Source organism: Agaricus bisporus, assembly GCF_000300575.1.
Source record: "Agaricus bisporus var. bisporus H97 unplaced genomic scaffold AGABI2scaffold_3, whole genome shotgun sequence".
Taxonomy (NCBI): domain Eukaryota; kingdom Fungi; phylum Basidiomycota; class Agaricomycetes; order Agaricales; family Agaricaceae; genus Agaricus; species Agaricus bisporus.
In genome coordinates, this window is record NW_006267366.1 from 1,985,983 (window position 1) to 2,000,265 (window position 14,283).

The 14,283-nt window shown below is 45.7% G+C and overlaps 6 protein-coding genes across 6 annotated transcripts; 4 read left to right on the forward strand and 2 right to left on the reverse strand.

Annotated features, from left to right (window-relative positions):
* Positions 1–32: 32 nt before the first annotated feature.
* AGABI2DRAFT_201873 (hypothetical protein) lies at positions 33–1,407 on the reverse strand (the record flags this gene model as incomplete). Its single annotated transcript, XM_006459465.1, has 4 exons — positions 33–621; positions 673–1,009; positions 1,067–1,148; positions 1,246–1,407. 4 exons carry the CDS (start codon positions 1,405–1,407, stop codon positions 33–35), a joined length of 1,170 nt encoding a protein of 389 aa, XP_006459528.1.
* Positions 1,408–2,135: 728 nt separating this feature from the next.
* Positions 2,136–2,806, reverse strand: AGABI2DRAFT_191480 (hypothetical protein). Its single transcript, XM_006459466.1, has 3 exons — positions 2,742–2,806; positions 2,527–2,683; positions 2,136–2,471 (listed from the first exon to the last, which is right to left on the reverse strand). The coding sequence occupies exons 1-3, from the start codon at positions 2,801–2,803 to the stop codon at positions 2,235–2,237; spliced, it is 456 nt and encodes a 151-aa protein (XP_006459529.1). The 5' UTR covers positions 2,804–2,806; the 3' UTR covers positions 2,136–2,234.
* Positions 2,807–2,895: 89 nt separating this feature from the next.
* AGABI2DRAFT_191481 (20S proteasome subunit) lies at positions 2,896–3,773 on the forward strand. The gene is made up of 3 exons (XM_006459467.1): positions 2,896–3,085; positions 3,146–3,431; positions 3,491–3,773. Exons 1-3 carry the CDS (start codon positions 2,935–2,937, stop codon positions 3,636–3,638), a joined length of 585 nt encoding a protein of 194 aa, XP_006459530.1. The 5' UTR covers positions 2,896–2,934; the 3' UTR covers positions 3,639–3,773.
* A 1,822-nt stretch (positions 3,774–5,595) lies between these two features.
* AGABI2DRAFT_116494 (hypothetical protein) lies at positions 5,596–6,560 on the forward strand (the record flags this gene model as incomplete). Its single annotated transcript, XM_006459468.1, has 4 exons — positions 5,596–5,715; positions 5,766–5,863; positions 5,913–5,956; positions 6,016–6,560. 4 exons carry the CDS (start codon positions 5,596–5,598, stop codon positions 6,558–6,560), a joined length of 807 nt encoding a protein of 268 aa, XP_006459531.1.
* Positions 6,561–7,720: 1,160 nt separating this feature from the next.
* AGABI2DRAFT_201882 (hypothetical protein) lies at positions 7,721–9,100 on the forward strand (the record flags this gene model as incomplete). The annotated part of the gene is made up of 4 exons (XM_006459469.1): positions 7,721–7,972; positions 8,019–8,284; positions 8,343–8,784; positions 8,840–9,100. The coding sequence occupies 4 exons, from the start codon at positions 7,721–7,723 to the stop codon at positions 9,014–9,016; spliced, it is 1,137 nt and encodes a 378-aa protein (XP_006459532.1). The 3' UTR covers positions 9,017–9,100.
* A 74-nt stretch (positions 9,101–9,174) lies between these two features.
* Positions 9,175–11,279, forward strand: AGABI2DRAFT_201885 (hypothetical protein). The gene is made up of 4 exons (XM_006459470.1): positions 9,175–9,659; positions 9,724–9,898; positions 9,953–10,398; positions 10,456–11,279. The coding sequence occupies exons 1-4, from the start codon at positions 9,420–9,422 to the stop codon at positions 11,236–11,238; spliced, it is 1,644 nt and encodes a 547-aa protein (XP_006459533.1). The 5' UTR covers positions 9,175–9,419; the 3' UTR covers positions 11,239–11,279.
* The last annotated feature ends 3,004 nt before the right edge of the window (positions 11,280–14,283 follow it).

Below are 14,283 nucleotides of genomic sequence, written 5' to 3' on the forward strand. Positions count from 1 at the left end.
CAATCAGTGGCGCTAATATAACCGGTGCCCCCCTATTCATCTTCCTCTCGTGCACGCTTCGGTACCCGGCGCTCAACGGGACTCTCAGTCTCCAATCCTTCAAATTGTACGCCATCACCCCAAGCTTCGACCTGAAAGCCGTATTCACCAATTTCAGCCAAGAGGTCCTCATCATGCCCTTTCCAGGAATATGTGCTCTCAGTGTCGGCTTCCACCTCAGGCACATCATCAACAGAACTTGACAGCATAGGAACATGTATAGCATCCAAAGCAATAGGAGATGCATCGGTCAGGACTGCGGCTGCGGCTTCTGGAGTTGGAGCCAATGATGCGTCTCCGTGTCCATCCGCATCATACGCCCAGGAAAAATCCTCCCCAGCTGACGAGCCTTGCAATGTCTCTGGTGGTGCTGACGTCTCCAACCCCGTCATCATCGTCTTCTCAAACCTCAATTCCCCCTGTTCCACTAATTCCAACAACCTTTGGTTTTGATTCAACTTCAGGCTGGAGGGATTTGCTGCGGGTATGTCAGGTGGCCATCCGATCATACGAACACCAAATAAGCCTAGACGCTCCGGGTTCGTCCACTTCATCTCTGCCTTCCGAATCCCACTGACTTGTCTAGATAAAGCATTGACGTAAGTTGGGATAAGTAGGTCATTCTAGACACACCTCAGTTGTGAGCGGATAGATTCATAAAGTTCAAGTTTCGCTTTCTTCGCAGTTCGTGTAGCCGCAGGTGTAGGTGTGGGATGTGGAGACGTTTCTCGAATATCGATTTCCTCTTGTTGTGTAGGGAGACGTTTGTGCAGAAACGTTTTGAAAGAACTGGCACCAGCAATACCACCACCTCTTAAACCGCGATAATATTCACGCCCTATAATTGAGCCACCAAGAAATCCGGTATCTTGAGGATCGTGAGGGTCTACGGCAAGCAAGAACGATTGGATCCCAGTAACGCTTGATAACGACTCCAGCACCTTGGATGCTTCGACGAGAACATTACGAACTGGTACATTGATCATTGTTAGAGGATTGAATGGGAGATGAATGAAATTGTGCGAACCTCGTGTGTCTCTCGTTTCTCCGATTCCATTATCCACTGTAAAGAGGGTTTTGGCATGCCACTCGGCGACGATACGTCTCATCTGAATGTAATGTGATACAAAATAGTATAGCCCGCAAGAAAAGGGAGGCCCTTAGGCAATGGTAAGTCTGTATCACGTCTGAACATGTTCATTCCACCTCTTCATAAGGCCGAGATTCTCTTTCGGCGAATGCCTTTATATCGTTGAGTACTTTTTGCATGAATGTATCCAGCCGTTCAAGGAAAAGATCATTATCGGGTGACTGTGTAGGTTCTGATGGACAAGATCCATATTCTGTGAGTTGTGGTGGATGCGACATCGCGTTTTGAGAGAAACAGCAAACTGGAGTGTAATGCACGTGAGCAAATATATATATCTAAAAATAGGACCCAATGTATTCAAGTTTTCTTTAGTCAGAAGTTCATGGACTAGCCTCCGTTTTGATAAAGTCGCGCACATTCATTTCTTGTCGCTCTATCAATGTAGTCTAACATAGAATGCTGGCGAACAAGTTCTCGAAGCTCGGTGCGACTCCGCCATCTAGTAGAACAAATTGATCCTTCCCATGATTCTCTTCTTTCTATGTGACGCCTCTGGAACTGACCAGAGTCTTTAGGTTTATGCGAACAAAGTGGTGTTTGGTAACAAAAAAAAAGATGTAGCTCCGATGCCTGACCATCGAGACAGTCGAGACTACAAAAAATTGAGCAAGGGAATTGCCAAAAGTCGCCAATGGCGAGCGACTTTACTAGGAACAATCACACCAACTGAACGGTTGCGGAGATGTTACCATAAAAAATATACCAGAAAAACTACTCTACATTGCCCTCTGGTAACTTCTAGCTTCGACTCCTGTACCAAGATCTATATTTCTATTTTGAAGCATCTCCTTCTTTTCCCCTCTTGAAAACTTTCTCTTCTTCTGTCTAACATTGCCCGAAGCCTCTTTTATGTCACCACACCTGCCAATTTTCATGTGTAGCGAGCATCTCCTTACAAGATGCAACTAGTGTGATAGGTAGTACTTATTGCACTCTTTCAATGACTGAAATGTAATGCACTTTTCGTAATCAAAAAGTCAAATATCAGGTGGACAGATATCCTTCTTCTACTTTTCCTGCTTGTTCGCCAAAAAAAAAAGACCGTTCAAAGTTTCGTTTCCGGTCTATACAGCGGCGTCAAACCCTCTTTTGTTTCCTTGGCCATTGCCACACTCTTTCGACTCTCGCTATCAACAAAGACGTGCGTATATCCGCCAACGGCGGCAGGTTCATCCTTCCCTTGAAGGAATACTCCTACCTCATATTCAACAGAGCTCTTTCCTAGTTTGTTTACCCGCAGCCCGAGATCAAGAACTTCTGGAAATGATACTGGAGAAAAGAACTAATGAAGAAAAGTTTCTTCACCAGAGAATAGAGCACTTTGGTAGACGACTTGCCTGACAATGTGATTCAACAACAAGCCCGATAAGTGACGATGATGTTCGGTCTTTTGGGTTTATTGAACAGTTTTGGATCAGGTATGCGTTGACGATCGAGTCGAACAAGTGGTAATATATAGCGTTGTTCATGTGAGAGTACTGGTCATTGTCACTCCTGCGGATTACACGGTCCATTGATGCAAATTGTGGGTGATGAAGGAGAACAGGCGCACCATCGTGTACGATAAGTCAAGAAGTAGAAATAGTCTGCCCGAGCACGGTGCTTGAGAGTCATGAGAGTACAACCAAGCGGATCAATTAAATGGCATGGGGTTAGGGTCACGCGTCACCCAACATGGACATTGGACGCGTAACTTCAATACTTGATCTCTTCTACCTTCTTCTACCCACCACCCCAGCCACAGTATGGAAACATCCTTCGCCCTGATAGGTAAAGGCTATGTCATCGTCGCCGCCGACACGACCTCCGCCCGTTCAATCGTCAAGATGAAAAACGACGAGGACAAAATCAAAACCGTCTCTCCCCATCTCTTAATGACCTACTCAGGCGAACCAGGTTTGCTTTTACATCTTTTTGAAACAAGGAGTCCTCCGGTTTATCGAGTTTTTTGCATAGGTGACACAGTTCAATTCGCAGAGTACATCGAACGTAATCTCCGCCTTTACCAAATTCGTAACATATACCCCCTCCGTCCGGCTGCTGCCTCATCCTGGATCCGCCGTTCTTTGGCAGAGTCCCTTCGTTCTCGCCATCCTTACTCCGTCAATCTCCTCTTAGGCGGCTATGATACTTCGCTTTCAGAGCCTAAGCTCTACTGGATTGATTATCTCGGCACTGTAACAGAAGTCCCGTTTGCGGCTCATGGATATGGGTCTTATTTCGTACTGAGTTTGATGGATCGGTGAGTTCCATGTTTAGGTAGTTTTGATCTATGAGTCTCACAGTGTATCTTCTGCATAGGTATCACGATCCTGAGGCACCTTTGGAGGAAGGCTTAGAGACGCTTAAGAAGTGTATCCAGGAAGTGTCGAAGAGGCTGATCGTTAGCCCTGAGAGGTACAAAGTCAAGATTGTAGACAAAGATGGTGTACGCGACATCGATTTGTAAAAACAAGTTTATTCATTCTTCAGTTACCTTGTAACGTGCGTATGAATGTATTATATGTTACGATCGGAAATATCGACAGTCATACTTTGTATCCGAAAAAGTTGCAATATTCAATTAACATCGTCGTTCGAACCACATTGCCTTATTCTCTACTTCGTCAGCCTCAGCAAATAGCGTATCTCCCCCAAGTTCCCTTGTTCTTTTCATCCGCCTGAAATTGTTTCCGTTCTGCAATTGGTATACCGATAGCTCAGTCACACGACGCGAAAATATTGGGTCATCTGCATGCTGGCATTTCAAATTGACATATCTTCATATCTCGTTAAGTTTTCATGTAAGGAAGAAATGGCAGAATGAAGCCAATGGAGAGACCGAGAGCTTTTGACAGCAGCTGCGCAGCCGGCACATCACTGGCTCATATAATCAGTCGCCTGTCCAAATCGTAGGCAAAACACAAGCTATTCCCGTCCGACCGGCTTGTCGAGCTTGAGTATCCGCAAAACTCAGGGAGTTTCTGGTCGCGAGAGGAAGTCAAGGTCACTCAGTACATCTCCGCTGAGTTTTTTGATTTTATACCAGAAAGAATTTGAAGCAGCTAACCATCTCCACTGGACGGATGGCCTAGATTCTCCTTGGGGAACCTTTAGTATATCACTGAGCATTCTCTGTATGACCTTGTCCAGTCGTTCAAATAAAAAGTACCTCGAGTAGCACTTTCAATCAGGTTCTTCCATGACGGGTGCTACTATTAACGGAGTCACGAGAGGATGTTTCTATATATCACACACTTTGCCAAGTTGATTGGAATCTTCTGGTGCGCAGCTGAAAATCATTGATCAATTTAAACCATCAATCAGAGCATCGAAGTTTGGGGAGCTCATGATCAGATGGCTTTCAGTTTGTTGGGCGCCGGCAACCTCCGGTAAGCTTTCCATGTTCTTTTCATGTTGAGTACATACTGATCATTGTCCCAAACATCCTTGCGGATCCTCCATGTAGGGCCATGTACTCTTCGCGTTCTTCCCGTTTCGGGCGACTAAGGTATACCTTTACATTCAGTCCTTGATTGTTGCGACGACTGTCTGTTCCAATCCAGTGTTCCTCACTTTGTATTCTACCCCCGAGCCGCTATGTCACCGACTAGTTTATATGCTGTAATCGTATGCCGGCACTCCTCAGTAGATCCAGTTTTCCGGTAATCATCCATTGTATATTTGTATACAATCAACTGTTCAGTGCACGGTGGTTGGGGCAAGGTTGGGGGACTGCACATATCTTTCCCTGAAAGGGCCGGCTTTTCGTATCGGTTTGATCAGGGTTTGCTCACCAACAGGCCGCCCAATACGGTACCTTATTGTCGGTCCAGGAGTTTTGAACGTTCCAAGAGATATTCGGTGAATGTAGGCTACCCTAGTCGGCCTAGTAACCATTACACCCCAAGTGACATAACAGGTCTAGAACATCTTATGTATTCTGCCACCATTGAAATAGTACATACTACATATTACATTTGTTGTAAGTGTATGCTTTCACCGCTTGGCGTGAGTGAAATTTTTGTATGAGTCTTTTAATGTGACCACCGCAGTCAAACTTCTATATATAGGTAAGTATGCATTAGTCTCTCAAATAGAAACCATCTTTCACACGAAGGGCCTTCGTAAGTTCGTTTACCCTTGCGATCTACCCCGCGATTGCGGATGGATCCATCATTTATGTCAACGAAGATGATTTCTGTTTGACTTTTTTCGTCTCACGCCAGCACGATTATCCAAAGTTAGCGTGCATCTCGCACAAAATATATATTTGTATATAACAAGCTTCATCCGTTATTTGAAGCCCCGGCCGTCTCCTTCATTACCAGTCATCTACCGGGCAACTACTAGAAGCCCGTGCTCCATTCGTTTTGCAATACTCCCTCACTGCAAGTTGCACGGATTTCCTTCCCTCACCGTTGGTTATGGCAACCTCGATACAATCGCCAGACTTCTTGAATCCGGATGTATATCTCAATCGTCTTCCACCAGAAGGCGCCCATAATTATGAAATTTCCAGGAATGTAACTTTCGTCTTCTTAGGAGTACGTTGACCGCTGGCAGACAACATTCTCGCTCGCTCACATACACTCAGCTTTTGATGTGGGATATTCTGGTTTATATAGAAGATGATATTGAGATTATCAGGCGGAATCGTATTCGCGCTCCTACCCTCTGTTTTATTTTCGCCAGGTATCTCTTTTTCCACTTGCCCTTGGATGAGATTATTAATTGTTAAAAGAGTGTTCGCCGCGGCGTATATTCTCGCCAGCTCTATTCAACTCAGTACGCTATCAATCCTTCTTCTAAAATCCTTCTTTTCAATTTCAAATGCGTTTCGACAGCTTCATCAGTCGACAGTCAAGTCTCTCTCCTCTACGGCGCTTTAGTTCTTTGTGCTCTGGCCATCGGCTGTTCCTCGTTCCTCTTCCTTCGTCGGGTCCAAGCCGTCTACGCCGATCACAAATACGTTCAGTGGTTTTTCTCCGTCCTCTGGTTGGTATGCTTCGCATGCGAAGTATTCATCTTGATCGAAATCTCGCCGAGCAATATTCCCGGAACGAAAAGGTTTCAGGATACAGGTGCTAAACCAACATTTACGATAAGTATATATGGTGTTGTGGTTTTTGATACTTGTGTGTTTTTGGCGATTTCATACAAGTTGGCGAAGACGTTTGTGGCTCAGAGGAGAGTGATTAACGCAGGGAGAGGAGAAGATGGAAGTGATATAGCTACTCCAGCCACTATGACCACCTGGGCTTGGTGGAGTACCGCTATTTCCGGGAAGGCTTTGCCGAGGCTCTCTAGAGCAATTTTACAAGGAGGACAACAATATTACCTGTTAAGCCTTCCTTTCCTTACACCACGTTTTTCTGACATTGCCCCGTAGATTCACCGTTGTGGCTATGATCTCAACAGTGATCATTTTGTTGATCCCTACGGTTCATCCTATAATCAAAGGTACAGTAGTTATACCTTTGGTTCCTCTTAATGCTTCGATGGCATGTCGAGTCTTTCGAAATTTGAAACAGTTTGATCAACGTTATGGTAATAGCGTTACAAATACGAAGGATTTGCTCTTTTCTGTTTAGGTTAATTGAGTTTGGTTCGGGAATTTTGCGTATTTTGTACATCTCGCCTTTGTTCTTGTTCTGAGTTTTGCTCTTGATCTTGATTTTCGAGGTGTTTTTAGAATATAAGAAATGGATTGTGGTGTACATAGATGATGAATTGTGGTGTATATAGATGATGCGGTATCAAGTAGATATATCGGATAGTATACTGGGGGAATTTGTGATGTGCGGGCAACAAAGCGGCAGGGGAAAACCAGTGATGATAAGGAGACACTTAGACGATACTTGCCAAGAAACGCCGCGATGTTGATGAACTAGAAGTAAACCGGAATGTCGCTTGTCTCTGCGGGTCGCGACAACTAGTGCTATCAGAGGCTGATGAACCTGTTGGCCAGCCCAGGGGATCATGCCCGATCGATGGAAGAGACAGACTAGTCTCATTCTATCGGCATCTGGATGCTCGATGGCTTGTGCCTGCTAAAGTCGTTCCTGGTCGCCTAGTATATCGTCACGGAGACATTCAATATGTTTGATGGCCCTATCAAAACAGAAGCAGCTTGCCACGTCTAGAAGGACCGGGCGACGCCTTGTTTTCAGAGTGGAGTAGCAAGTGTTAACAGACACAGCGAGAACGAGATGATATAGAAGTTTGGATCATTCCCTAGTCCTCACAGACCAGGCCAGAGAAGTTTTCCACCACGGTAGGAAAATATGCTTGTGGGCCGCGAGTGATCGAATGTGACTGAATTCGATGAACGATTTCACATAGTTGAACAAAGGCACTGTTGACAGTAGTCATCACAAAGATTTTGGCCGGCAAGTCAGGTGAATACACTGAAATTGGCTTGTGTCGAGGAATCAGAGTCTATGGTCGTCGCCAAGGTCAACCAGTTGCGTACTCCGTTCCAAGAATAAGTTGTTCTGATCGCACGTGACCATAAAATCCTTTAACCCATTTTCGTTTTGTTTATCCAAGATGGGTCGGACCAGACCAGCCAAAAAGCAGCACACAAAAGCAACAGACCCTCCTGCTCAACACTCAAAACCTCCATCTATACCTGCACTACTAGAAAAAGCTCAAGAGCTTATCGTTCAATGCGATTACGAACTAGCACTGCGCTTCGTCAGACGAATACTGGAACTACAGCCGGAAAATGTGGAAGCTCGAGAAATGCTGGGTGTCTCGTTACTGGAGACAGGGGAAATTGATGCTGCGAAAGAGGCTAGTGTATTGTCTGGTCTATCTTTTCGCCATTGGCCTAATATCATATTAGGCTTTTCAATCTTTGATAGGACCTCCTTCACCTCAGCCACCACCTCCATCGGCGCACTTGTACCTTGCGCAGCTATCTGAAGAAAACCCAGGGTCGGCTCTACGACATTACCAAGCAGCTGTAGATATCCTCGTAACCCAGCTCAAAGGCAAACGATCAGCACAGAATTCGAGCAATGCATCGGATGAAAATGAAATAAAGAATAATATCGTCCGTGCACTCATTGGTCAAGTAGAAATATGGATGGATCCATCGTATGATCTATGGTATATCTCTCCTCATTGTCCCTTCCGACGTCTTCTGATCCATGAATAAACCTTGCAGTTTTGAGCCGGAGGCTGAAAAAACCTGTGAGGATCTCCTCAACCTTGCTCTGAAAACAGATCCTACCAATCCAGAAGCCCTACAATGCCTCGCTTCAGTTCGTATGTCTCAACAAAGGCCAGATGAGGCTAAACAGGTCCTCCAACAAGCTTGGACAAAATGGAAAGATCTTGATCTCGATGATCCAGAGCTTCCACCAATATCGTCACGGCTGTCCCTCGTTAAGCTGTTCTTGGAACTGGAATTATATACCCCGGCCTTATTAGTGCTGCAAGGGATAATGTCAACAGATGATCAGGAAGTCGAAGCGTGGTATCTTGAGGGGTGGTGTTTCTTCCTCATGTCGGAAAGTGCAAAGGAGGCAGAGGGTGGAAAGTTGGATGACATTAGTTGGGAAGAGTTGGCGAAAGATTCGAGAGATTGCCTAGAAACGTGTAAAGTGGTGAGTGCCTGTGTTTCCTTTTTGTAGATATTGAATTTTGAGAACCTCCGCGCAGCTACATGTCAATCAAGACCACCCGGATAAACCAATCTTGGGGCACACTCAAGAATTGATAAGTAAATTGGAGTCATTGGGCGTTAAGCCTTCACCAGTAGAGGTCGAGGTCGAGGTCGAGGATAACGGTGAGGAATGGGAGGACGTCAGCGAAACCGAGGATGTTGAGATGGATTAGCTGTCGAATTCACAAAAGTACTTTACATCTACCCAACTGCGAGAATTCGGACCCGCAGCAGTAATATAACAAGAACTCATTTTCATTACTTGCGTGATTATCATCAATCGGATCTGAAGCAGGATCACATTAGGCTCCTTTTTCGTCGCCACCATCATCGTGGTACCACCACTCTCAGGGCTCTCCAGCGTCCTCCTGGCAATTTCTCCAGGTTCAGAAGCAACAATTCACGCAGCTTTACGTCCACAACATTATTTTCCCCTTATTCTTTACGACACTTCACGAAACCTTCGTCGCTAGGAAAACAACCTGAGGGGCAGCATACGATTGCACCGTCATTGTGCCACCCATCTCCCAAAATTGAGCAAGCGTCGCCAACTCTTTCTGTTCCCCTCATATTCCTATGGCAAAGCTTCGCCGCGACACGACCTCCTCAAATAGTGGTGTTCCCTCACCTATCGGTTCCGGTTCACCGATAATACCTGGCTCATCTAGTATACCCGAATTCAACAGATCTCTACGGATTGTATCATCAGGAACGCTCTTTCTCACACATACACTCTATGTCCCACATCATCCTGCGCCATCGACGGCAATTCGCGCTCACGCAGTAGAAAAATCGCGTGGCGGAAGCGCTAACACTGTGAGTCCGTCGATGGCTTCTTTGATTGTTGTTCTCGGGCTGATACGTGTTAAACTATTGGCAGATACTTGCTGTTTTGGCACAGTTTCCTGCAGTAGAGGCTGTGTTAGTTGCGCCGCTTGCTGGCAATGAGGAGGGATTGAGGATTTTGCGGGACCTGGAGAGCGAGGGTGTGAATACTCAACACTGCAAGATTTGGCCCAACGCTGGTGTGCCGAGTGCTTGGGTATTACATTCTAGTTGAGTATCCGAGCACTGGCTTGTTGTCTGTCCGGCTAAATGATGTAACGTAGCGCAGGAAAACACGCGAACAGTCATTAACCACAATCCTTTGCCCGATATCACTCATGAGGATTTTGTTTCTCTCCTCGGACCTCGCTTGGCGCCAGAGAACTATCCGGATAATTACTTTCAACTCCAGCAGCAACAATATAATCAACTGCCTCACCTTGCACGAGCACATTCACCGCTACCTCCCAGCATCAGTCCTCGACCAGGCACAGCTGCTTCTGGCTCCGGGTCGACTTCTCGAGTTTCGCAAAGTGGTGGTCGACCGCTACCTCTGTCGAATCCCAGTAGTCCTGCACCATTCGAATGGCTGCATTTTGAGGGACGATCCGTCAAGACGACGTTGAATAACATGATTGGATTAGACGGTTTAGCGAGAGAGAAGAAGTGGAGAAGTCATTGTGTTTTCAGCGTGGATATCGGGAGGAAAGCGAGACAAGGTGTTGAAGCGGTATGCAGTTATGCCTTTCCCATATAGGTTGGGTTGACCTGAATTGCGATTCGTTAGCTGATCCCGCATGCCGATGTGTTATTCCTCAACAAACAATATGCGCAGGTGCACTCGCCAGACTATGCAACCTCCCCACGTACATTCTTATTATCTTTCGCCTCAACAGCGCCTTCTCACGCGTTACTCGTTGCACACTGGGGAAAAGATGGAGCAGCAGTACTGTCACTTCCAACTCGAGAATATTTCCAAAGTTCGAGTTGGGTTGGAGAACCATCACCGCAAATGGCGCGTTCTATAGAAATGCGAAACGGTCGACCTACATCCGACCTTCGCAGCGTTAGAAGTGGAAGTGATTTCTGGGCGGATGGACGGAGCCACAGTTCGTCGAGCAACATGTTTAGTCTTCCCCATCATTCAGATGGAAATAGCACAGATCTTGACCATTCGCTCACTTCTTCTTATCAACATACTCATTCGGATTCTCGAGCTTTTACGAGCGACGCGGACCACGACGACGATGAGCGTGGATCACAGGATACTGAACGGGGTCGAGATGATTCTAATGATGTGATAGACGAAGTCGGTGCGCACGATGCATTTATTGCCGGAATGGTGTACGCGTTGAGTAGAAGGATATGTCCTGGAGCCCCGTATACACCTAGTGCTGGTGGTCGTGACAACTCAGATGGGATGCGCAAGCCAAATGATGATGTTCGGGTGAGGTGGAGGCTGGATGAATGTTTGCGATTTGCGACGGAGTTGGCAGGAAGAAAGGCGAGAAGAAAGACCTGGGATGGGCTTGCCGAGGAGATGATTCGAGCTGGATGGTTCGAATCTTGACATTTTTATTTTATTTTGGAATTTCTTGCTTAGGTACTAATACTTGTAGCACGACTTGTCTTAATGAATGTCTGGGATCTATTCTTGGATTGACCGGCCCAAAAGTTGTGTCATCTGTGTATATAAACTCGCCCCACTCACCCGAGTTACTTGGCTCTCGCGCCCCGTTCACCCACTTCTGTTCCTACAGTACAAAACTATAGGTAGGCGTCAGCTATTTTAACTCAAAGCAATCGTTTCTCATAGCATGCTCAGGAATGCGGGTGCTCGTATATTGTTTACTGATGATGTCATTCATCCTTGCCTAGCGTATGTTTCATCGCAGGCGCAGTCACTGTAATGAAAATGACTTTTCATCTACAGGGGAGGATTCATAGTTGTATCCTTGAGTCTCCCCGTTACTGGAAATATGGTGGCGGTTTTCTGCATCATATGTCTATTATCGGAAGATCGAAATTTTGTCGCTATGTAGCGACAAAGTTTCAGTCTTCATTTACTTATCGCCGTTGGGCGATGCTCACTTTGAGCACCTCTTCCAAAATCAATTAACCCAGGTCATTTTTCTTTTGTATTCCTATCCTTGAGTCAAGTTAGGCATTTGTGCTGGTTATAACTTAGCTGGTGCTTTGGAATACACTGCATTTATCTTGAATTATCTTCATGTCGAAATTGATGTCCACGCGTGCTCGGGAAGCCTGGTAGTGGTGAGCCCCATAAGGACTAGGGACAGTGGACCTGAGAACCCAGCGATAGGAGAACCTGATTAACTGTTCATGAACGTTCAGCGTAACGGCTGAGCTGAGCAGCGACATGCAGAACAATAGCCCCAAGTAATTAAGCGCATCAAGTTGACCCGTCTTTCATCACTTCATCACTTTTTGAAATTCACCCTCGTTTCACCATATGTTGTAACTCAGTTGTGGCGTTCTGTGATGTGAAAATGAACAGTCGATCAATTTTCACCATGTGTGTCTATCTCAGCTTAATCTCAGCCCTCCGCGGCCCTCCTACTCCCCTCCGCCTTCCTTCCTCTCCCGCCGATCCATCCCACTGCATTGGCTTATGACGATAAATTTCAGATATAGGCCGGTACAAGATAAAGCGTTTCGCGGCCCGGTCAGTATCATACCAAAAATTTCCTAAGTGGCCCGAGTGCCAGTCATTAAGATCATGATCATCTATCTTTCGGCTTGCTCGGTTACACTGCCCTGATTTCTCGATGGATGAGATTCAGTGACGGGATACAGACAGAATACGTCGATAAGTACGGGACATCAATTTGCAGCTTAGTTTGATTGACCACATGATTAATTACTTATCAGCTAACTGCCAAACTCGCGTTTCAAGAAACGGGGCATCCTGAGTTGTCTTGTCAATGTTTTCATGTGATGCCCTGTGATGCCCTGTGATGCCCTGTGATGCCCTTGCCCTTACATTTTTATCTTTCTATCCCAAGTCCTCGGACAGCAGTGAGGGAAAGTGGAGCCGCTGGTGTGTAGTTAGGAATCTGTGAAACACTTGCTATCTCTTCATATTTAAGTTCATCGGGTAAAACTCTCTCAGAGCTGAAGTGAAGCTGAAATGAAATTCGGATCTGCCCTTCTTATATTCCTTGCTGCTCTCAACAACGACCTTCGTTTCCTAATCAATTATAATTTTCTCACTCATAGCCTCTCATAATATATAGCTGAGCCACTGGCACAAACTGATCGTTATTTATAGTGTGTTGGCAGACCAACAGGTCTCGATCTGCGGCGTTGCCCCTGAGATCGACTAATGCTATGGTTCCAGTTTACATCCACGTTGCAATAGGGGATGACGTCGAGAGTAAAGTCCCATATACTACTGTCCTTTGCTATAACCTTAGACCATAAGCAATAATGATGCAATGATGCTACTATTGATCTATACATTCAGGTAAATTAATGACACTATGGGGTGAGCAAGTCTGGAGCTCACGCTGATAATGTGCATGCTAAAGAGTTGATCTTTATACCAGTAATTTCAACGGTTGCCCGGATTGGCGAGCCTAAGAACTTCAGGGATCTTTCCATTGATGGGATTGTCCTCCTCTACTTACTCTATCTTCGATGGCCCTATTTCTCGGTTACACAAGAGAGGTGATGAGAATATTACACCATTTCAAGTTACTGAGGTGACATGAATTCAAACGAATACATTTCATCGGAACCCTCGTTTGTGAGGTAGGTCACTGGCTCTGATTTTAAGACACCTCCGCAGGATGAATATGTTCCGACAATATAGAGTACATCGTGATTTCCGAAGCAACAGCAGACGCCTCTGCTGCAACTGGCGGCCTATTAATCGTGATACCCGTTCTGGCGAGGGTATTTTTCCTACTTATCTCTATTCATTTAGTCTCACATTTGACTATGGAGGGGTTCTAGACAACTTCGCGGATCAAGCATGAGCCTTGGAGGATTGATTCACTCCTGAAAGATCAGTCGCGTGGAGTTCCAGTATCTCTACCGCAACCCTGCCCCTTGGTTACTCACTTTTCGACTCGCTTTAAAATTTACGATTCTAAGTCCTATTCCATGTTCATGTATCGGAGAAACTTCGGACATTATTTATGTGTGTCAAGCTCTCAAGCCCTTTGTAGCATGGACGAGGCAATTTCCAAAGCGGCTCGAACAACGATATCCCACTGGTACAAGCTGGTACATTTCTGCGTCACGTCGACCACTCGTCGGTACCTGAGATTTATGTAGTATCTGGGATTCAATAGACTTGTTGATGCTGGCCAATTGCCAGGTCTCAGGGGATCTGGTCTTTTTTGGTTTCCCCTTTTTCACACCTTGCACTTGAAGAGAAAATTCTTCCCGGACACTTTAAAAAAATTGTACCCCAAGTTCGAATCATCGGCAAATGCCTAGATTTTGTCCTTACTACCATGAATATAGGGACTGAACTACTCCATGAGTAGTATTACTTTCAGTGATATCCCACAAGGTCGGAAGAATGTATGTTTTGTGACCGTTACTCATCCTGAGACTCAGTGCGCTCATCGGATCAGGGAAGAAA